This window comes from Carica papaya, chromosome 3, assembly GCF_054855325.1.
Source record: "Carica papaya isolate Zhongbai chromosome 3, ASM5485532v1, whole genome shotgun sequence".
Taxonomy (NCBI): Eukaryota; Viridiplantae; Streptophyta; class Magnoliopsida; order Brassicales; family Caricaceae; genus Carica; species Carica papaya.
This window is the reverse complement of record NC_142311.1, coordinates 19,994,763-20,020,000: the sequence shown is the minus strand read 5'-3', so window position 1 is coordinate 20,020,000 and position 25,238 is coordinate 19,994,763. Positions and strand designations below refer to the sequence as shown.

Below are 25,238 nucleotides of genomic sequence, written 5' to 3'. Positions count from 1 at the left end.
TATGTATGTTGAGTGCTGTTGGCTTCTCTTTCCTCCTTTCATTCATTAGCTATTATGCTTCCAGGTATCATTTGTCAACTTTGAAATATTCCCTTGTTCACAAGCATGCACAGTCTGAGTAGTCTTTCTTTTGATTTTCATCTTGATTAATGAAAGATGAGGAGTAAATTCAAGACTTTTTTCAATGCTAATTAATGCTGAATGTTGGTTTTTTGAACTGATTGTTTTCCCTTTTCTGTAAATTGATGGACTGTGTAAAATCCAGTGCTCAAGCAGGGCCTATAACATGTGGGAAACCAATATTGAGATCGACTATTCCTTCTCTTTGTAATGTCCATTTCCAGAAGGCTCAGAAGCATGTTACCCGAGCTTTGAAGAAGGCAGGTCTTAATGTTTCCTCGTCAAGTAAACTTGCTCCTAAATTCCATGTCATAGTTACAGAGTATGTGCGTCAAATTCAAGCCAAAAGAAGAGCCGTACAAAAAGAAAATCTTGGTAAACCTGTGGTTCAAGAAGAAATTACTAGCTGAGCCTGGTGGCAGCTGTTGCATTCATTTTCATCAATGACCGTGTAAATCAATGCAAAAACCAAAGGTGAGGCAACTTTTCTAATTTCTTCGATGCAAAGATGAAATGTGTTTTCATAGATAATTTTTTATCCTGGTTTATACCGCTAATAGAGTTTTAAACTGTTTTGTTGTCTGAATCTCTGCTTGTTATGAAGGTTCTAATCTAATACTGCATGTTTGCATTTCTTTGCTATCAACATATATAAAGGTAGTAGAGAATTAAAGTATTTCAATTCAAGCAGTGTATGATCTGTCATTGCTTATAAAAGTGAAAGTAAAGAAACGTTGCTGGCTTGTGCAAACTGAGTCATGTATCTTGAAGAGAGTAAAGGTACTTCTTCACAAAGAGTAGACTTTCTTTTTATAAAAAAGTAAAAAAAAAAAAAGAAAACAATTAAGAACAAGGAATAAAGACTTCAGAAAGGTGTTAGTCTCTGTTCCTTGAAAGAACAGGAAGGTATTAGGCTGTGTGAGTTCAAGGTTTTCTCAGGTAGGGAAATGCCAAGCTTTTTGTATCTCATCTCTGATTTTATGGTTATTTTTATATGTAAGAAGGAAAAATCCAGGTTACCAAAGGTTTCTGCTGGGTGATAGACATATTTGCAGGAGACTATTTCTTTTTGACAAGGCTCATACACTTTTATTAGCACCTTAGACTAACATCCAAATGGCAGAATGACACTGATATTAGGCTGTCCTCTATCTGATAATATCAACATCTCCTTGGGCCATTTGCCACCTTTTCTCAATTCAAGGAATAGGTTTATCTAGTTGATGGTAGTTGTCCTCGTTAACATACAAAAGCTATTAAGTAATTATATGTTATATCGTTTGTTGTCAAATATCTAACAAATGAAGAATAGAGCATATTTTTGCTGTCCAATCCCATATTACCAAACACATAACTTTATCTATTTAGTATTATTCTGTCATATGCTGTGTTGTTAACATTTTATTTTATTTTTCTACCTATTCTTACCAAAATATGTTATTATGGTTGTGCTAAATATTCATTGAATTCTAAGCTTTGTAATTCCTTAGTTAAATTAAATGCAAAATCAAATGCCTTCAGTATCATTTTAACTTTTAGTCAATTGTAGGTTCATTGTTGAGAGTGTCTTTGTGTGTGTTTTTTATGCATCTTCAAATGGTTTTTCATCACAAAGCAGAAGCAAAATGATAAGGCATCTGAAGGAAATAACACTTTTTAGAGGGAGAGTTGAGCCAATCCTAGGGCTGTCTAACCTTCGCTCATGATTCTAACCTAACGGGTAAGTAGAAAGATTTGAGTTTAGAGAGAGAGAGAGAGAGAGAGAGAGAGAGAGAGAGAGAGAGAAAGAGGTGGAGAGAGATCGACAAAGAACCCAAGTTGATCCAAATGATCTCGGTGATGGATTCTTCATTCATTCACATCCTATTTATAGGTGAAATTGAGGTAGAATGCGCCAATTTGTTAGGCGCTCTAGCCCATTATGGGGATGATGCTTGCATTGGTTACAACTGATGCAACCATTTCCGGTTACAATAGTCGGTGTCGGTTGCAACAGTCGGTGAACAAAAGCCCTTCGAGAACTTTCTAAGGGTGAAAATCCTTTTTTTTAACCCTTGTGTGATTTTACCCTTTTTCCCTTGTACATTTATCCCAATTTGCCCTGTCTTCCTATAGTACACTTCTAATGCTTTTGTTACAATACCATCCCCTTGAACAATAACCTTGTCCCAAAGGTTGTCATTTGTAAATTGATATAAGATATACTTGTGGTTTTCCCATGTGCATTATTCAGTTGAGCACCTTCCCATTGGATCAGGACCTGGTCCACTGGCTTGTTGCCCCCTAGTATGGTTTGTTGTTGCAGAACTTGCTGAGGTTGAACACTAATGAAGCCTTCATAAGTATTGGGAGGTAAATCTTGTTTGATAATTTCTATGCCTGAGACGTATCTTTTGAGTTGAGACACATGAAAGACGGGATGGATTTGTGAGGTTGGTGACAACCTTACCTTTTATGCTACATTCCGGATATTCTGTGAGACTTGGAAAGGCCCACAGTAGCAAGGTGAATGGCTGTAGTTTAAGTAATTCTCAGTCTTGAACTTCAAAACTTCTCCCACTTTGATGTTTTTCTGTATATTGTGTTGGCCTAGACAATGCCTTCAAAAGTTGTTGTCTAATTGTCTTATTAGTTTCTTCTCTTTCAGTCAAGAACATCTCCACTAAGGGTGAAGCTAAGTAAAAGTCTGCAGTGTTCGAGAAATGTGGATGAGCATACCCATAAAATGCTTGGAAGGGTGTCATTTTAGACTTATGTGGCCGAATGGTGACTCATCCAACATTTTTTGTACTTGTTTCTCTATTTCATTCTTTTGGTGGAATGAATATCTATAAGGACGTATGTTCACTATGACATTCTCTTTAGTTAACGAAATGGCGTGATCGAAAGTTTTAATAGGGGCAACCCTCAGTGGTTCTTCAAAGATGTTCTTATATTGGTTAAGTAATGCTCCTAGTGCCTTGTTGGTGACCTCCGGAGTTTGTATCTCCTTTGCAATTTCTATCACCAAAAATATGGTTCTACCTTCAATTGGTTGCCTTTGCTTGGCCCATTTCTTGCTTTAATCGCTTTTGTTTCCGTGATTGACTTTATATAGGGTTCGTTTCTATTAAGCACTATAAATACGTCTCTATAATTAAGTTTAATGATGTCTTAAATGAAATCGAATATCATTCGACCGAACTGCTTCATCCACTTGACACCCAATATCATATCATATCCACCCAATGGGATCATGCGGAAACTGTTGAAAAACTTGTATCCCTGTATGGTCCATGACACTTCCGGACATTCGATGTGACTAGACATCTTCTGTCTATTGGCTACCATCACCATTAATGGCTTATTGCTAACCACATGTTTTTTGATCCGTTTGGCTGCTCCCTCATCCAAGACAGAATGCGAACTTCCACTCTAAGAGAACCAAGTTGTCATGCTTTGCCAGCTTCCCTCGTATTTTAATGGTATTTCTTGCATTCACTCGTCTATTGCTTGGATGGACATGGTATTTCTCCATCCTTTACAAGATTTCAAGGACCTTTTCTTCCAAGGTTTCTTTGGACATGGTATTTCTCCATCCTTTACAAGATTTCAAGGACCTTTTCTTCCAAGGTTTCTTCACTAACAATATCCTCCATCACCTTTATAGTTTAACTTGGGCAACGATATCCTAGGAAATATCGGTCGCCACGTTGGTAACATGTTGTCATTGATTTCCTAGGTTCCATTTCCCTTTCTATGGCTCAGGAGTTTGTTCATAATTTCTTTCCCCAGACCCTTCCTGTAGTTGGCCTGCTTTGTCAATGGAATATGAACTCCGGGATATTTTTATTATGAATTGCTCTTGGAGTAGGGTTGTTCAAAACCTTGGTTGAACGAGCATGGTTTAAGCAATTTTATCATTTGTTGTAGTTCTGGTTTGAGTAAACTGATAAAATTGGAAATAAAAATTTCTCTGAGAGAGTGGGATTGTCTGCGTCATTAAAGCTGTCTAAATGCTCTAAACGTTCTTGATACTTTAGAATACTTCCGGTTTGCATTAGTTTATTAGCATCGCTGAATCAACAACAAAGCTCCTAGACATAATGTTCCCATTCAAGCTTTTCACTTTTCGTCAACCACTCTTGGTACCATACATCCGCGACTTCACCGAGTAAGAATGATGCTACTCCCACTTTTTGTTCCTCCGGATTGCTGCGCACTGAAAATTACTTATCAAATCTCATGATCCAAACATGAGGATATACACCCTCAAATAGTGGAATTTCCACTTTGCGCAGACTGGGCAAAGTGGGCAGTTGACCAGGGAAGTGTGAACTGGGCCAATTCACTGTAAGTCCTGAATTGGTTTTTGCCTGATCCCAAATTTTCTTGACTGGTTTATTTATTAAACCAGTTTTTGGGTTCCCCATTTTTCATTCAGTCCATCTCTTCTTTTTTCATTTCCTTCGCATAACAGAGGGGAAGGAAGATTTCCTCTCTGCCCGATAGGGATTACTGCCGCTTGAGCTTTTGACTTGTGGCCTCTTAAAGAGAGATGCCACTGCACAACATTTCCACTACTAGATCCAGCTGCTATCGGGATTGTCTCTGGATTTCATAGACTTCTGTCATGAAGTCGCTTAGCTTTTGGTCTACCTCCTTCATAGTAGGCTCCGCTGATCTGACCTTTGCAATTTCCACTACTGCCGCCTTCCTTTTGGACCTGGTGCAAGAAGCGATTGAAGCATAGGTCTTTGTCAGTTCGAGTGGCTTTGATACCACTTTGTAAGAACCTCTGCTCATGGTTCCAACCTAATAGGTAAGCAGAAAGATTTGAGTTTAGAGAGAGAGAGAGAGTGAAAGAGAGGGAGAGAGATCAATATAGAGGAGATGAACTCAAGTTGATTCAAATGATCTTGGTGATGGATTGTTCATTCATTTGTAGCCTATTTTATACGCGAAATCGGTGTAGGACGTGCCAATGTGCTAGGCGCTCCAGCCCGTTACAGATGATGGTTGCATCATTTGCAACTGATGCAACCATCTCCGATTACAATAGCCGGTGTCAGTTGCAACAGCCGGTGAACAGAAGCCCGTTGTGAACTTTCTGTGTAAGGGTAAAAAATCCTTTTTTACCATTTTGTGATTTTACCCTTTTACCCTCGTATATTTATTCCTGTTTTGCCCTTCTTCCTATAACATGTAATGGTTTCGTTATAATCTGAGCTTCCTAATTTATCATTAATGGAAGATATTGCTTGGAGACAAGAATCTAGGATTAAATAAATAAAGGAGAGCGAGAAAATCACTCAATTTTTTTGCAGTCTGGCTGATTACCATAGATGATGCAATTTCATTGAGAAGATGGAGGTCAATTGTCAGGTTCATGAGTGTAATGGGGGCCATAGAGAGGCAGTCAAAGGCTTATTTAAGGGCAAGGAACTTTTTAGTTAAATGGTTCGGTTTGTAACTCTATAACGAGCGGTAGCAAGATTACCTTGAAGACCTTTCTATGGAGGTAAGATTTTTGATCCCTCAAAAGATGTAAAGGGGGATAAAGAACTGGATCTAGATGGATTCTCTAGGGCTTTCCTTCGGGTAATTGGCAATGGTTGAGGGAGACTATGGCAATGTTTTTAGACTTTTTCGAGAGGAGTTCCACCTTTTTGGGGCTCATTGTTAGTGTTGAACGTACCTATAATGCTAAGCATTATGGATCCATTAGCTTGGTGGGTATTGTATTTACAAGCTCATTGTTAAGTTATTGGCCAAAAGATGGTTGGAGGGTGGATAGCATGGTGGCAGATTTTCTGCTATGCTTATTTAAGGTTAGAAAAATTCTGGATGCTGCATTGATGCTAATGAAGGGGTTAACTCTATGTGAAGCCATGGTATGGAGGGTTTAATCTACAAACTTAATATGGAAAAAGCTTTTGACCATGTGTCTTGGGCTTCTTGTTTTATATGTTGCAGAGATTTGATTTAGAAGATAGATGGTGTTCGTGGATGAAGACTTGTATTTCTTCCACCTCCATTTTGGTTATTATCAATGGTGGCCCCTGCAGTTGTTTCAAGGCTCAAGAGGTCCAAGGTAAGGGTATCCTTTCTCCCTACTTGTTGTCATTGTTATGGAGGCTTTCAACAGAGTGTTTATCAGAGTCGAAGAACAATAGTTAATTTAGGGGTTGGTTGTGGGGGAAGGAGAGGAGGCAATGGATGTGTCTCTTTTGTTTTTTTTTTCGTTTTTTAAACGGTACTTTTTTAGGCTTTATAGTGATGCCCTCCTAAATGTTAGATGCATCCTCTTCTGCTTTTAAGCTGTTTATGGCATTGAGATTAACTTGTCTAATAAGGCTTGGGGTCTCTCGTGGAGGGTCTAAATATGGGAACTTTTGCTAACATCTTGAGCTCTAAGGTGTCTCTAGTCTTTTTTTTTTTTTTTGAAGAACTTGGGGTTGCCTCTTGAGGTCCAAATTTAAGACAATCGCGCAGGAGACAACATTGTTTAAATTTGAGAAGAGATTGGCAGACTGGGATAGAGATTTTCTATCAAATGGGGTTAGGTTCACTTTCATAAGACATATATTGTCTAACATGTCCATCTCTTTATCCTTGTTCACAATCCGAGCTAGCATGAAAAAGAACTTGGAGGCACTTCAATATTTGCATTTTGTGGGATGATTATGAGGTGTGGAGAAGGTTCCACATGTTAGATTCGGATTCTGGTAAGCTTCCCTTTGAAAGGTTCGGGCTTGACATTAGATCACTTGTTGAATTTAACCAAGCTCTTTTTTTGGAAATTGGCTTTGAAGATTTATGATTGTTGAGGGCATCGTGAAGTGGATGGTGATTAGGACCAAGTTTGGGCTCTAGGCTAGGGGTTGGAGAGCTAGGCAGTCCAGAACTCCACATGGCTTGGGTCTTTTGAAAGGATGTATGCTACTCTTGAGGGCAGCTTAAGAATATTTTACAAGGAAGATAAATTTGCATTAGGTTCTGAAACAATTGTACTACTTCCATACTACGTAATTGTAGGATTCTTTGTGAAATATTTTTGATATTTTTATATGTTTTGAAAAGATTATACCGTACAGATCAGGGTAGGAAGCCTTAATGACGCGAAAGGATATGAGGAGGATCGAATCAACTTCTATACCCCACACAACGTATGCAATATCGAAACTTAATTGCTTAGAAAATCCTTCCCTCTACTTGAATCTACAACACCTAATAGGCATGTATAAATAAGAACTAAAGAATTAAAAATAAAGAAAAGAAAAACATCACGGACTTACTGATAAGGTAAGAAGAGATATTTTTGTTGGATAAAAACTATCCCCATGGATCTGTGTCCCTGATTAAACACAGGGTGGGAAGCCATAACGTGGGAAGAGAGATTCTTGTTGGATAGAAACTATCTGTATAGTTCAGTGTCCCTGCCCCCACCCCCGGCCTAACCAATAATGAAAAGGAAAAAGAAATAACTAATGTTAGGGATTGAAAATAGTACCAAATTAAACATGGCAAGGGTTCAGGTTCCTGTTTCCTGAAAGAGCTGTTTGTGATGTCCTATGGTTGTGGTACCCACTCTTTATCGTTAGTTATTAAAATTTGACGATCTATTTCATCCATACTTATGCCAGATATACGAACAAAATTTATTGCTGCCGTTGTTTGATATAAGGAATTGAAGATGCTGGCGGGGCAAGAATATTTAATTATGATCTACTGATTGTTTAAATGTTGTGTTCTTTATTAAGCAGCATATATAATTCTTGCTGATTTTGTGTGGTGTTTGTAATAATATGTTTCAGGTGTTGATAACAGTGAGAGTTGAAATAAAGAGTAGGGTTTAAACACTTGACATGAACATAGTTGATGATGTTAAGGAGTAGGTGGCAAATCTCCTCGGCTGGGAAATGTACCATATGAACCTTGTCTTGAGGAAAGTTGTTTCTAATCCAATCTGAATAGTTGCTTCACAAAAGCTACATTCTTTTTTGGGGCAACTTTTGTATGCTAAGCCCCCCAAACCTTGTAATTGTATAGCTATTGAACTTCAAACGCCACTCTCTCTCCCTCCCTCTCTCTTTCTCTCTCTCTTTCTATATATACATATATCCATCTATACCTCTCTGCTCACGGGGATTTGATGGGTGAGTTTTCCAACCTTTTGGATCTCGGTCTGTCAGAGGTTCATCTTTGGATTGTAAATCGCATCCTTATTGGACAAGTCTAACCATGGGGTGGAAAATGCTTTGCTATGTACAGAAAAATTTAACCAAATATAGTGGTTGGGAAAATAAGCTACTTCATATTTGGAATAAATAAACATTTTATCATTTTTGTTCAAGTGCTACCATGCCATTGGTGCCTCTGAAGAGTAGAGAAAATCTTCATGGATGATTGAAGTTAACTTTTCTTTTTCCTGAAAACAATTCTTGTCAAAATGAAGAAAACAAACAAGTGTCAAATAAAATTCATCATCCTAATAGAAAACCAAACTCCAATGAAAGTCTTTTATAACCAGAAAATGCTTCATGAGGATTTGAGAATCTCCCTCAACAATTATGCTTTGAGGACCCATTGCAAGTGTTAGTCAAAGGTCATATAATATTGCAAGAATCTCTTCGATCTCCCCTTTCTTTGGACTTGATGATCATCGTATACCTGTAAACAACACACCCTTATCCCATCCTCAACAGATAGCACCCAAACTCGTCCATTCTCCTCTCTCAATAGTTGCATCAAAATTAAGTTTGCATATACCTAGGCTCGGTGAGTATCAAAATTGGGAAACCTCCATAACATTCAGCATCACAAGATCAACCCTTTTTGTTACATAGTTATATTCAAAGAAAACATTATGTAATTTTTCAACCAATTTTACGAGCCTTGATGCATCTTTGATGATGAATCCATATATTCCTTTCCTTTCAAATATCCTATAGAAGCAGCATAATATATTCTATAATCAAGAAAGTGCTTTGAAAATCCTTGACATAACCAAAGATTAAAAGATAAATGCAGATAGTGTTACCTCAAATAAGGCTGATCTTTAATACCTTATTTACACACTCACATGTCTTTAATAGATGCTCTATAATCTCCTTAAAGCTTATTTAGTTCAATTATTGAATGAGTCACTAAGGTAATAAGGTCTATCTATAAGTATATATTATAAGTATATACAGTAGACTCATAGTGGTTAGTAGCTCACTCAGGAACAAAAATTTAAATTGACTTCCATTTTACTTAACGGGTATAAGTTAAAATAAGTTAAGTGATATTAAATTTGATAAATATCAATGCAATGAATTGTTTGAAAGATTAACCTTAATTTGCGCCCCATTAGAATAGAATGAAATTCATTTGATTGATATATACATGTACCTACCAATTCGACATAAATCCAAGATATTTCATCAAAGCATGTGATGATCTCCACTCATGGGGTAAATGTTGTCAACTACAACTCCTTTTTTCTCTAATCTGCACAGCATAAGAATGATATCTTTGCACACTCTTTACAGAAGATGCTTAACATGAGGCCCCTGATAAAGTGTCACCTAAACTTTGGCACCTGGAATGCCAAGCTTCATAATAAACTAAATAGACCATATAGGTTATATCATTTGAATGACCTCAGATGATCTTATATGTTAAGTCTTCTGCTGAATGGAAGATTAAAAATTTGCTCAGCTTTACATGGCATAAATAATGTATTAGTCAAAGATACATTTTATATTGGTGTATGAGGTAATACCAGTAAAGACACCATAGATGGCGCAGGAGAAGGTGGTTTAGTGTTTATATTTTTAGCCTCCTTGAAATGACAACCATTTGTCTTGTCATATGTGGATAGACTACCATTCCCCATTCTCCATCGAAGCCCCTTTTCCAAGAAATCTCAACTTATCAATAAGCTCTTCTACATATAGTTGGGCTGTGAACCTAATTATGCAATTTGACATGATTCATCTCGAATATCTTGCCTACAACAAGCGGCATAAAAGTGAGCCAAAATTATATATAATTGTTTATACTTGTTTCTATAGCACAGCTAGATTGAAGCAATGGAAATCATGAAGTCCCATCCCATTATCTACCTTGTTAGGACATAATTTCAACCAAGCAATCTAGTCAAAATTTCTCTCTCCTCCTTACTTCCCATACCAAAATGTAGTCAATTTTTTCAAATTTTTCAAGTTGCAGACATGTATATTATGATAATAAGAAAATGCTCATGTAGTATCTGGGAATTGACTGAGCCACTAACTTTAACACAATTTCTTTACTTATACATTATAGTTTATTCATCTATAGTCTATTCATCTTCTGTCTCTGTACTTCATTTGCCACTAATTCATGAACTTAAGAAAAAGTTATGCTGCTGAGCGCAATAAAACCATAAAGAACCACAACTGGCATTATGTTCCTCCATCATGTTTAATCCAAGTAGATTTTATTGCTACTCCCATAACAGATTTCTCACTCCTATTAAGAAAGAGATAATAGAATTTTGTAAGTTAATTGATTGTCCTAGTGCCTTTTCATAAGCTTTCAAAATATTTTTGCTACACCCATAACCTCCACCATTGTTGCTCACTTGAAAATCAGGTATTATCTGCAAAGAGCAAATATAAAATAGATGAAGCTAATTAGACCATTTTTTAAGCCATTTAATATACTGTCGACCCAAGTAAAAGATAGAGTAAAAGATAAAGGGGCCCTTTGGCGAATACTCCTATCTGGGTAAAAACAAGTGTTGACTATCCATTAATCAAAATATAATATGACACTGTTCCATAACACTCCATTATTAGAATCTAAAAGCGTTGTCAAGGCATGATTCAAGGAACATATTTTCAAGAAAAACCCAAGCCACCATGTCATAAGCTTTACTTACGTCTAACTTAAGGGTGAAATATCCATGATGGGAGTTATGGCTATTACTCAGATGGTGAAACAATTCCATAGCTATGAGGGCATTATCCATAATTTGCCTACTAGGAATAAAAGCTTATTAAGAGGGATGTATATCTTCATATAAAAATTGCTTCATTTTTTTTATAATACACTTTGTTGTAAGCTTCATGATTACGTTGTATAGACTTATTGATTGAAAATCAAATGATATTTTGGATTGTTTAATTTTTGGAGGGAAAGTGATGTATTTGTGTTTCATGTTATGCAAAAGGGGTTCAATTATTTAAAAAGCCTAAAACAAAAGGTACCACATTAGATTTAACAAGATTCCAAAACTTTTAAAAGAATATAAGAGATATGGAATGCATTTGACTTACGAGAGTAACATAATCTCCATCTATCTACAAGGCTTTAGGAGTCACAGATTCATCTCTGACATAACTCAAGGTTGAACACAATCAAGTAGATGGGATATCACTAAGTCATTATCCTCTTGAGAAATTTTTGAGAAATGATTATAGAAAATTCTTGTCACTTTATCAACCTCCACTACCAATTCTCTAGACTCATACATTAAATTTGATAAATATCAATGCAATGAATTGTTTGAAAGATTAACCTTAATTTGCGCCCCATTAGAATAGAATGAAATTCATTTGATTGATATATACATGTACCTACCAATTCGACATAAATCCAAGATATTTCATCAAAGCATGTGATGATCTCCACTCATGGGGTAAATGTTGTCAACTACAACTCCTTTTTTCTCTAATCTGCACAGCATAAGAATGATATCTTTGCACACTCTTTACAGAAGATGCTTAACATGAGGCCCCTGATAAAGTGTCACCTAAACTTTGGCACCTGGAATGCCAAGCTTCATAATAAACTAAATAGACCATATAGGTTATATCATTTGAATGACCTCAGATGATCTTATATGTTAAGTCTTCTGCTGAATGGAAGATTAAAAATTTGCTCAGCTTTACATGGCATAAATAATGTATTAGTCAAAGATACATTTTATATTGGTGTATGAGGTAATACCAGTAAAGACACCATAGATGGCGCAGGAGAAGGTGGTTTAGTGTTTATATTTTTAGCCTCCTTGAAATGACAACCATTTGTCTTGTCATATGTGGATAGACTACCATTCCCCATTCTCCATCGAAGCCCCTTTTCCAAGAAATCTCAACTTATCAATAAGCTCTTCTACATATAGTTGGGCTGTGAACCTAATTATGCAATTTGACATGATTCATCTCGAATATCTTGCCTACAACAAGCGGCATAAAAGTGAGCCAAAATTATATATAATTGTTTATACTTGTTTCTATAGCACAGCTAGATTGAAGCAATGGAAATCATGAAGTCCCATCCCATTATCTACCTTGTTAGGACATAATTTCAACCAAGCAATCTAGTCAAAATTTCTCTCTCCTCCTTACTTCCCATACCAAAATGTAGTCAATTTTTTCAAATTTTTCAAGTTGCAGACATGTATATTATGATAATAAGAAAATGCTCATGTAGTATCTGGGAATTGACTGAGCCACTAACTTTAACACAATTTCTTTACTTATACATTATAGTTTATTCATCTATAGTCTATTCATCTTCTGTCTCTGTACTTCATTTGCCACTAATTCATGAACTTAAGAAAAAGTTATGCTGCTGAGCGCAATAAAACCATAAAGAACCACAACTGGCATTATGTTCCTCCATCATGTTTAATCCAAGTAGATTTTATTGCTACTCCCATAACAGATTTCTCACTCCTATTAAGAAAGAGATAATAGAATTTTGTAAGTTAATTGATTGTCCTAGTGCCTTTTCATAAGCTTTCAAAATATTTTTGCTACACCCATAACCTCCACCATTGTTGCTCACTTGAAAATCAGGTATTATCTGCAAAGAGCAAATATAAAATAGATGAAGCTAATTAGACCATTTTTTAAGCCATTTAATATACTGTCGACCCAAGTAAAAGATAGAGTAAAAGATAAAGGGGCCCTTTGGCGAATACTCCTATCTGGGTAAAAACAAGTGTTGACTATCCATTAATCAAAATATAATATGACACTGTTCCATAACACTCCATTATTAGAATCTAAAAGCGTTGTCAAGGCATGATTCAAGGAACATATTTTCAAGAAAAACCCAAGCCACCATGTCATAAGCTTTACTTACGTCTAACTTAAGGGTGAAATATCCATGATGGGAGTTATGGCTATTACTCAGATGGTGAAACAATTCCATAGCTATGAGGGCATTATCCATAATTTGCCTACTAGGAATAAAAGCTTATTAAGAGGGATGTATATCTTCATATAAAAATTGCTTCATTTTTTTTATAATACACTTTGTTGTAAGCTTCATGATTACGTTGTATAGACTTATTGATTGAAAATCAAATGATATTTTGGATTGTTTAATTTTTGGAGGGAAAGTGATGTATTTGTGTTTCATGTTATGCAAAAGGGGTTCAATTATTTAAAAAGCCTAAAACAAAAGGTACCACATTAGATTTAACAAGATTCCAAAACTTTTAAAAGAATATAAGAGATATGGAATGCATTTGACTTACGAGAGTAACATAATCTCCATCTATCTACAAGGCTTTAGGAGTCACAGATTCATCTCTGACATAACTCAAGGTTGAACACAATCAAGTAGATGGGATATCACTAAGTCATTATCCTCTTGAGAAATTTTTGAGAAATGATTATAGAAAATTCTTGTCACTTTATCAACCTCCACTACCAATTCTCTAGACTCATACATTATCCATGCTATCTTATTATGCCACCTTCTTTCTATTTTTTGAACATAAAAACTCATATTTTGATTGCTACACTTCAACCACTCTACCCTTGATCATCGAGCCTACATTATTTCTTTTTTACTGTATAGCTTCTCTAACTCCTCTTCTTTTCGATAGACCTCCCTTTAATTTACTGGACTCTCCACTTGCCTTCATAACTCTTGCAATTGAACCTATACTAGTGAGACCATCTTTTTAATATTCCACTCTACAAGGGGCTATGCACATTACTTAAGTTTTGTCTTCAATCCTTTGGGATCTTTTATTCTCTCCCAATCCATAGGATATGTTCACAAATCTTGACACTCTTTTTCCTCTAGCAAAAGAAGGTTTCAAGTGGAAAAATTTTACCTTGTTTTGAGCTCCCACTTTGTTCACTATACAACTTGAGACAAACAGGAGAATGGTTAAACCCATACGTAAATAAGTATTTAACTGTGATCAAGGAACATATCATATCCACTTGATTACACTAAAAACATGTCTAGCATTGCTTAGATTATACTACTTCGTTATCGTTCATTGCTCTGAGTATATTTACTACCTCGAAACCCCACATCTATCAGACCACAGTCAAACATCCCATTATAAGAATCTTGTAAGAAGAAGTGAGATGTTTGTGCCTTTATATTTATCTTCATGTACCATTATTTCATTAATATAACCATCCACCATCCGTGGAAGTTGTGATTCATCATGCAATTATTAAAGAAAATCCCTAGTTTTATGTTTGAAGTGCGAGTCAAACCATCTATAACTTCCTATGGATTTCTATTATTCTCTTCTAATACCATTTATTGATATATCAATATGATATTTAAAAAAAAAAGATATTTTGGTATTAATTACCCCTTGTACTGCTAAATCATCATGCCATGAAATACACATCTTACCTATTATGTTTAAAATACGACAACTCTTTTAGTAGGTCAGTTCAACCCTTATTCTTTTCTATTTCGAATAAGAAAATTATAAGGTGACGATTTCTGCAAAGTAATTGCTTGAGGAACAGTATTATTGTGTGCCTTCTAGAACCACAATAATTCCAACATAGGAGATTCATTGTTTTGTAACTTCTGTTATTTTTTTATATTTTGGGAATGTTCTTTTTTTCCCTCTAAACCCACACATTTGTCATTTTATTACTGTATCTTCCTCATATTGTGTTATTCTCTTCTAGCCAATCAAAGAGACTCTCATTATCATATAGGCTCCTATACTATGTTCCCCCTCATCACCCACTGGGTTTCAGCTCCTGTACTAATGCCTCATTCTCCTGCGTGTTCTTTGCTATCCTTCCCCTTCATATTTTTGGTCTCAGCTCCACCAAAGTTTAGTTGTTTTAACCTTCCCTCCCTTCTCTTGAATGTCAATGGCTATTTTATATATTTTTTGGATAAAAAAGAAGTGAAGAAGATGACACTTCTTGCCTAGGTAGCTAAGCATTTGGGTTGCCCTATTTTTCACACAAATTATCGGCCTTTAAATTTGGATCTCCAAGCTTGTAACATGAAGTTGTTGGAAAAATTTATAAAAATATGTAAACTCAATATAATGTTTTGTTTAAAATGGGAGGAAGAAGTAAGAGAGATTAATAGAAAAACTCAAGTTTTCATTTATGGTTGATGTTAAAAACCTTCAAGTACATGAATATATATAAGCTCTAATACAACTCCTAAAATTCCAAATATATAAATGATAATTATAAACCATGACCACTTGAAAAAACTCAAAAGACTCATATTAAATTTTAATTCATGAACTATTGACTTATAAAAATAAAAAAACACACATTTATATCCTTAACTTATAAGATAAAAAGTTCTCAAATTATTATTTTAAACTCCTTACTTAAGTCTATTTAATTTCTATATTATCATCTTTAACTCCTTAGAAGACAAAAGTCTCTTTGCAAATTATTATTTCTAGCACTTCCTCTTAGTTTGTAAATTTCCTTTTCACTCCAAGATTAGCATATAGTCTCTGAAAAGCTTCAAACTTGAGTGGTTTGGTGAAAATATCTCCAATTTGATCTTGAGTTTTCACATACTTGAACAACTTCCTTTATAACAATGTAATCTCTAATGAAATGATACGTTGTATTTATATGTTTGCTTCACTCATAAAACACCAGATTCTTGGCTAATACTTGCGCAGATTTATTATCAATAGAAATTTCAGTAGTTCCTTCTTGTGTCAAATGAAGTACCTTCAACAATCTTATAATCCATCATGATAAGTGTAAGAAGTTGCTGCCACATATTCAAATTCACAAATTGACAATGTAACGATCGCTTGCTTCTTAGAACTCTATGTTATTGCACAATTACCCAGAAGTAATACAAAACCGGTTGTACTTTTTCTATCATCAACATCTCTAATAAAATCACTATTATAAAATTCTACAAGCTTGAAATCATTAGATAGTGAATAAAATATTCCAAAATTAATAGTACCTTTAAGGTAATATAGAATTATTTTGGCAAAATTTATTTGAAAAATGGTAGGAGCTTCCATAAAATGACTTACTAGTCCAACTGTAAAAAGAATATCGGGTCTTGTAAAAGTTAAGTATCTCAAACTTCTCATAAGACTTTTAAAGAGAGTGAAATCGAGATTTTTTCTAGTATCAAACTTTGATAACTTGACTCTACATTCCATGGGCATGTTTAGAGGATTGCAATTAAGTATTTTAAATTTCTCTAAGACTTATCTTGCATAGACTTCTTGAGAAATAAAAATGTCATTTTTCATGTGTTTCACCTCACGGCCCAAATAGTAAAACATGAATCCAATATCAGTTATATCAAATTCAAGTAATATGGTCTTCTTGAATTGTTCAAACAAACTTGGGTTATTGCCAGTACAGATGAGATCATCCACTTATAGACACACAAATAGGATATCACCATTAACATGATACTTCACATAAATAGTATATTCATGAAGACAACAAACAAACCCATTATATTCGAAATATCTGTTTACACAGCTATTCCATGCCCTTGGCACTTGCTTTATCCCATACAAATCTTTCTTTAATTTTAACACTTTATCTTCATGTCCTTCAACCAGAAAACTCAACGGTTGCTCCTCGATCATATCAATATCATCCAGGCACAAAGACGAAATCTCCTCAATTTTCAGGTTTGGCATCATATTAATCGTCTGACTTGCATCTTCCACCTGAACTACCAGCAAACCATCTTATCTATTTTTAAGTTCGTTACAAGATTCCATCTCACTTTCTAGGTCCGTAAAATTTTTTGTCGAATAATTTTTATAAAAAGATGAAATATCATTAATCTATATTACTTGTATGGTATCATCTTTCTGACCCTCCTCGTCACAATCCTTTTTCTTCGAGTTTCTCCTTTTGATCTCCTCCATCTCAATTGCAGAAATACTGGTCTCGACTTGGTGCGAGTCAAGCCTTTTGTTTTTCACACTTAATGGTTCTCTGTGTATGTGAACACTCTTGACTAGTTGTCGTCTCATTTTATCATGTTGGGTGTGGAATGGTCCATACACTTCAAATATGGATTTCACGGTCCATTTCTCATTCTCCTCTCTCAAATTTTTTTTTCTACCTTTAGGATCTATTCGAGTGTCCTATCTTGGTCTATTCTATCTTTTTTTATTCCATATATGTACCTCCCTCGAATTGTAGGCCTGATTACCTTTCGGATCAATCCGACCCGTGCCCTGACTTAATCTTAACTTGGATTTCGACCGTTCTACCTGTTTCATGACCTTTATATCGGCAGGGTGAGATTTTAGTATAGCCGCAGAGGACTTGGTGATGGCCACCTCCATTGATACATGGGTAGACACCTTACAATGTGGGTAGTTAAAATAACATTCCATTGGATAAATTTCTCTTGACCATCGGTAGGTTCAACTGTCCTTTTTGGCTGAGTACTTGGCTTAGGATTAACCATCAGACACTCTGCCAAATTGAAAGCTACTTTCATGAAGAGCCATCATCTCTTTCCCTCCATGCCATCTGATATAAATATTTTTTTTACCTTCCCCACACCACTAGTAGCACTAGGTATGGACCTCTTTTGTTATTTTTGAATGAGAGCCAAAGTTTGTAATCATGCCGGAATAAATGTTTTGCCCATGGGAATTTTACATTTACATTATGCTAATAAAATTCTTCCACTGCCATAAGCAACAAATCAAACTCTGTCTTATCTAAGAAGATAGTCATTGCCCATTCTCACAAATCCTCAGTCTCTCTATTCTCCTTCCCTCACATATTAAATAAAAAGATTTATTATCGATAACTAAACATCTTCGTCCATTTTGACTTGTATTACCATTTAGTGTTGTTTGGCTTATAAGCCGACCCCAAGTCACCGAAGCGAGAATTTTTTTTTTTTGAGAGAAATTTTAAATAGAGAGAGAGAGAGAGAGAGAGTTTTTCATGTTTATATAAACTCAAACACTATAGAAGGAAGCTCCAACCGACCAGCTTTAATTCCTTATACAATTTCTCTTTGTTTAGCTATAAATTGGCTAAATATGCCTTTAATGGCCATGATGCATGCTCACTCATCTGTAAGCAGTGATTTGTATAGGAGTACTTTCAGTCACTCCACCCTCTATATTGGCCCTTCTAATTATCCTGATTTCATCCTAAAGCTCCTCACAAGTCGCTTTTCTAAAATTAGAAATTTATACAATAAGGAGCAATTCTCTTCCAATTGTAGCTTTGTCCAATTAATAGTTCTTAATTTAGGAAAACTTAAATAGATAAATGTATGCTTATAAAAAATGATGCTATTCAAAATTTGACTTTAATTTCTCATATTTTCTATTCATTTATTATCTTTGGATTGATTTACTATCTTGCAATTTGAAGAATGATGCATGATTATTTAATAGTATTAATTTTTAAAAAATTTTATCCAATCAGTAGTTCTCAATTTAAGAAAACTTAAATAGTTAAATGTATGTTTATGACCAAGTGATTGTTTTCACTTAATTTGGCTTTAATTTCTAATGTTTTATGTTTCTTTGTTGTATTTGGATTGATTCATTATCTTTGGGTGTGATGAATGATGCATGATTGATTAACTGTATTAATTGTGGATAAAAAATTGTCTAATCCATAGTTCTCAATTTACAAAAACTTAAATAGTTAAATTTGTGCTTTAATTTTTGATTTTTTTAGTTCATTTATTGTGTTTGGATTGATTCACTATCTTGGGATGTTAAGAATGATGTGTGATTGATTAATTATATTAATTATTTAGAAATATTTGTCTAATCAATAGTTCTCAATTTAGAAAAACTTATACAGTTAAATGTATGTTTATGATAGAGTGATTACATTCAATTAATCTAATTTTAATTTATGATGTTTTGTGTTCATTTGTTGTGTTTGGATTGATTCACTATATTGCAATGTGAAGAATTGTGCATGATTGATTAATTGTATTAATTGTTTAGAAAAATTTGTCTAATCGGTAGTTCTCAATTTAGAAAATTTTAAATAGTTAAATATATGATTATAATAAAGTTATTGTGTTTAATTAATTTGGCTTCAATTTATGATGTTTTCTATTCATTTGTTGTGTTTAGATTGATTCACTATCTTGGGATGTGAATAATGATGTGTGATTGATTAACTGTATTAATTGTTTAGAAATATTTGTCTAATTGGTAGTTCTCAATTCATGATAACTTTTATAATTAAATGTATGCTTATGACAAAACAATTGTGTTCAACTAATTTGGCTTCAATTTCTGATTTTTTTTTGTTCATTTGTTGTGTTTGGATTGATTCACTATCTTGGGATGTGAAGAATGATGCATGATTAATTAACTATATTAATTGTTTAAAAAAATTTGTCTAATCAGTAGTTCTATATTCAAAAAATTTTAAATAGTTAAATGTATGTTTATGATAAAGTAATTGTATTCAATTAATTTGGCTTCAATTTCTGATGTTTTCTGTTCATTTATTGTGTTTGGATTGATTCATTATTTTGGGATATGAAGAATGATGTGTAATTGATTAACTGTATTAATTGTTTAAAAATATTTGTCTAATCAGTAGTTCTCAATTCATGAAAACTTTTATAGTTAAATGTATGTTTATGACAAAGATGTGTTCAGCTAATTTAGCTTTAATTTCTAATGTTTTATGTTCATTTATTGTGTTTGGATTGATTCGTTATCTTGGGATGTGAAGAATGATGCATGATTGATTAACTGTATTAATTGTTTAGAAAAATTTGAACCATGAATTTGTAAAGAAGAATCCAAAAGAAAAAAAAAACATGTAGATTGATTTTATTTTGTCGATTATGATAATCGAGATTTCCCAACATGGAAGGGAATGTTGTTTATATTTATTAGTCTTAATATCATACTTTGACCTTTTTAAGCTATCCACCGTTTCACAAAATGATAGCTAATCTATTGATGTATTGTCAATAAATTATAATATCTAATATGTTTCACAATATTTATTAGGGACAAAAGTGGGGCAGGGATGAGTCTACACAATTATCCTGTAAATTGCACAATGTGAATGAGAAGAGTGGGAATGAGGAAGACCAATTTGAATCTTACTATTTCTTAAATGCATGGTTGATTGCTCTCAACAAGGGGTTTTTAAAACTTAAGAAACTGAATTTGATCTCGTGTTTAAATATTTGAACTTTGGAATTATATAAAAAATCTAGGGTTCTACCTCATGAATTATACACACCTTTGTTTGTACCTACAACACTCTTGATAGATATATCTATGCATTTTGTGCTAGAATTGACTAGGACCAGGAGAGATAGTGATGTCATATTGTCATTATGGATAGATTTAGTAAGATAATATACTTCATTACATGTCATAAGACTAATGATGTGATAAATATCGCAAACTTGTTTTTTAGGATATTATGGGTGATAGAGATATAAAATTCTTTAGTCACTTTTGGAGAGTTCTATGGGGTAAATTATGAATCAAGCTGTTATTCTCTATTGCATGTTACCCTTATGATGGTCAGACTGAGGTTGTTAATAGGACTTTATGATCCTTTCTTTAGAGCTATAGTCGGTCGAAATCTAAAAACTTGGAGGATAGTCTGCCTATGGTAGAATTTGCATATAATAGGAGTATTCATACTTCCACTAAGTTTTCACCTTTTGATATTTTTTATGGTTTTAATCTTTTAATTTCGTTCGATTTCACGCCTTTACCTTTGTAGGAAATTCAAGACATTGATGGACAGCAGAGAGCATAACTTGTTAAAGTTATACATGAGTAGGTTAGGCAGCATATCAAGAAGAAAAATGAATCTTATACACGAAATGCTAATAAAAAAGGAAGTGAGTGGTTTTCTAACCCAACGATCGACTATGGGTTCATATGTAGAAGAAAATGTTTCTTAAGTAACGAAAGTTGGACCCTCGAGGAGACGGACCTTTTCAAGTCTTAAAGTGGGTCAACAATAACACCTACAAAATTAATCTCCCAAGTAAGCACGGAGTGTCTACTACATTTAATATTTTCAATATTTCCTTTTTTAATGTAGGTGACGATTTGAGGATGAATCCTCTCGAAAAATAGGGGATGATGTAAACTTGAACACCATGGAAAGAAGCACCAACCAGCTAGCTTTGATTCCTCATGCAATTTTCAACTAAGAAATCATCAAGATTCACCCAGAAGATGACTTAGGAGAATTAGAAAAAAAGATTCATGTTTCAGACGGGCCTATTACCCAGGCTCACGCTAAAAGCTTCCAAAAGATCTTCAATCTCCTTGTTCAAGATTGGATCATCCAAAAACCTAGTTTGAGGCTCAAGAAGCGGTAAGAAAAAGATCAAGAAAGCTAGATGAGTCTCAGTCATGCATGATGTTGGCCATAAAGGCCAAGGCCGAGAGGGATGAGAGGAAGGAGGTTCACCACTTGCTTACGCATGTGCATCGTTTAGCTAGGAAAAAGTAGCATATATTTCTTTTTTAGAGCTTGAAGACTTCTACTCAAACGCAAGGGAACCTACAAGAAGAACTGCACACTGTTCGACCATTAAGAAACCAAATGAAGAAAAGCAGAAAAACACAGAGGATGAAGATATGTTTCATCCAGTAGCAAGCTGCATGCTATTTTCCTAAGTCAAAACATAAACAAAAATCAATAATTGAATTCATTATAGAATCAGAATTTAGAGAGAAGAAGAAGATTGCTTGAAGAAGAAAAGTGATCGGGCAAGAAGAGAAGTCTTACCCAAAACTAAGACATAATTTGTTTCCAAACCATAAACTGAATCCTTCTTCAAGTCAATATCCATACCAAAAATAAAAAAGGAAATAAAGAAGCTAAAACCGAGAGGAATACAAGTCTCGAAGTCTGAAAAGGAATCTAAGGTTGCCCAAGAAGTTCTAGTTTATATCTAATTCTGGATTTTTTATTACAGTTTTTTTAATTAAGTATTTGAGTTTAATTTAAGTTAAGTTTTAATCTTTTATTTAGATTAAAATTGAGAATTAGATTTAAGATTCTTAATTTAGTGTTTAAGCCATATAAAGATGGTAAGCTCTCTAAATAGTGACCACCACCCTCACTTGTAATAACAATTCAAAATATCAATAAAATTTAACATTTTTATCTTAGCTTTAAATCTCTTAAGAATGAATTCAATAAGCGTGTCTTAGACCAACTTGTTGAGTAAGGAGTTGAGATCACTTATTGAGATAAATCTCATGGCATCTTGTCAATTTTAATTTTTCTCTTTCCTTATTACCTTTATTTTTACTTCCTTGTTGAGTGCAAATCAAATAGGGAGAGTTTTCTTAGGGTTTTGAGTTTCTGGTTATTGATGTATATACAGGATTTTAGATTGTGCTATTGATCCCGAGTTACATATAAAAAACTATTAGTTTTTTTTTGTTAGATTTCTTAATACATGTTAATACTTAATAAAAAGTATGAAATTTAATTATGTTATGTTTACTTTTATTATTTATGACTACTAAAGGTGAAAGAACATGTTTATGAAAATAATGATTGGGATCTTTTTTCACGTCTACATTAGAATTAAAATAATAAACATAACTATTTTATAGCAACTTTTGATATACGAAATTTGATGCAAATAGGGCTAAAAACACTCAAGATACTCAAAGAGTATCAATAGGTGACTTGGAGCAAATTTCAAATAACGTAAACACAAATAGAGTTTCTATACTTGGAAAGTTTAAACAGATCAGTAACAAGAGCAAAGATAAAGAAGTTTAAAAAATTGCTCCAAGTTTTCACTCAAAAACATGTGGATAATGGGTTAGCCAATTGTGAAAAGTTTAAATATGAGCTTTTTGAACAACCCAAATTCGTAACTTTAATTGAGTTTAAATGATTTGGGATAATTTGGCCTTGTTTGAGTCTTATTGGTAATAGGTGAATAAACGGTGTCTATGGGCTAGATTAGTTGAGTTGTTTTAAGTATTTTAGATTGTTTTATTTTAGTTTGAGCTAATTAAGCCCATATAGTCTCAAGTGTAACTCAGTTTGGGTTTAAGTCTTGTCTTAGTGTTATTACAAGAATGAGTCTATAACTATATGGTGCCACAAATAATTAGTAGTATTTGTTAAGAAGATTGGAGTTACAAGGAGTTACATAACAATTACATTCTTATAATTAGCTTAGTTATTGTTGGAGTTACAATTGTAATTATCACATAATTAGCTTAGTTATTATAGGAGTTACAATTGTAGTTATTGTATTATAACTTATCATTGATTTCTTTGGCTACAAATACCAAAAGAGCTCTTCTTTGTGGACATCAAAAGTTGTAATCAAATATTTCAGAATTGAGTTGAGAGTGTTTTGGCTTTCTTTTCACTTTATGCACAAGATGTTGATTTGGAATACAATTGTTATCACTTGTATTTCAATTTTAATTTCCTATTTCAATTGTTCTTGGTGCTTGTTTGGATTTGGTTCAAGAGATATCATTTATCTTTTTTGGGTTCTATTTAATTTCTACCATTTGGGTGATTGAACAAATTTGATTACTTTTTACTTGTGATCTAAATTCTGTTCTAAACCGATTAAAGAGTTATAAGGTTCAAGCAAAGATCTTGGGGTTCTGTATCATTTGGTATCAGAGTATTGGTTCACCAAGTAAATTAGTCTATCCTTATTTTGTTATCTTTATTTTCATTATTTTTTGCATACAAAAAAAAGACAAATTTGCATTCAGTAAAAAAAAAATCAAATTAGCCTAATTTGCTTAATTATGCAAAACACACTTCAATCAATTCTACATTATGTAATTGAAACACCTGCTATTATTTTCGTTTTACTCATATAACATTCAAATACATTTAAAATTTAAAAGAAAAACTCGTTTCAAGGCTGTTTATTTAGTTAATATTGTTTATGTAATTTTTGAAGCTGTTTGGAAACAACTCACCTCAATTGAGTTTGTTTTCATCCAAAACTGTTTGTTTCACTTAATTTGAGTGTTTTGGGGAGAATTTGTGGATTTATTTGAGAATTACAAGTTTCGTGCATTAAATTTCAGATTCACCATTTTTTTCTTCTTGCATCTTTAGTTTTCATTTAATATTTCTGCCCATTTACTTCTTATTACATCTTGAAGTAATAATATTGATTCGTTATTGCCTAATTAACATAAAAATCATCATATATTTATTTCTATATCAAGTGTGTACTCTTCATTGTTTAGATTGTTCTACTTTGCTTCTAGAGTTGAATTCGTGTATGTTATTTCTTTAGGAATTTTTTGTTATCTCTAATTAAAATTGAGTACATAGTAATAATTAATTGTTGTTTGAATTGGTCTTTTTGTATAAAGTTATAAAAGATTGCTTGAGTGGTAAAAAATAAGAGTGTGAGCTCAAAAGAGGGTAAAAGTCAAAATTGAATGGAACACGAGTGCCCAAACTATGAGAGTAAATACGTGAGGGAGTGATTTATGAGGTTGCAATCTATTTTGTTTGTCATTAAAATTTCAGATTTAAAGATGGAGCCACAAGGGAGTGAAAGAACATCAAAAGATCAAGAATTCATCCTCAAAGTAATGCAACAACAATTTAAGAGGATTCAATTAGCTATTGGTAACACGAATGAGAAACTAGAGAAACAACAACGTGAGTTAAATTCCATGAGAGGGGAAGCTTCCCAAACTAATCCAGGGGTAAGAAGACTTCCAACACCACCTTTTGATGAGGAAGTGGAGGAAGAATTCGATGACCAAGCTACTTTAGTCAATGAAGGTCGAAATTATGGTAGAGGTTGAAACGATCTTGATAAAAACATTGGGAGCATCAAAATGAAAATCACATCGTTTCTAGGCAAAAATGATTTGAATGCTTATCTTAAATGGAAGCGCAAGG

At 33.7% G+C, this 25,238-nt stretch overlaps 1 protein-coding gene across 3 annotated transcripts in view; it reads left to right on the top strand.

Moving 5' to 3' along the window:
- Nucleotides 1–25,238, top strand: part of LOC110812939 (uncharacterized) — a 37,458-nt gene that overhangs the window by 1,409 nt on the left and 10,811 nt on the right. Inside the window, exons 2-4 of one of the 3 annotated variants that reach the window (XM_088216239.1) lie at nucleotides 266–594; nucleotides 6,076–6,193; nucleotides 7,917–8,455. In XM_088216239.1, coding sequence (XP_088072365.1) covers nucleotides 266–530 — 265 coding nt within the window. In that variant the 3' untranslated portion in view covers nucleotides 531–594; nucleotides 6,076–6,193; nucleotides 7,917–8,455. Of the gene's footprint in view, nucleotides 1–265; nucleotides 595–6,075; nucleotides 6,194–7,916; nucleotides 8,456–25,238 lie in introns of those variants that run through there. The other 2 variants (XM_088216238.1, XM_088216240.1) reach the window with 2 other exon arrangements.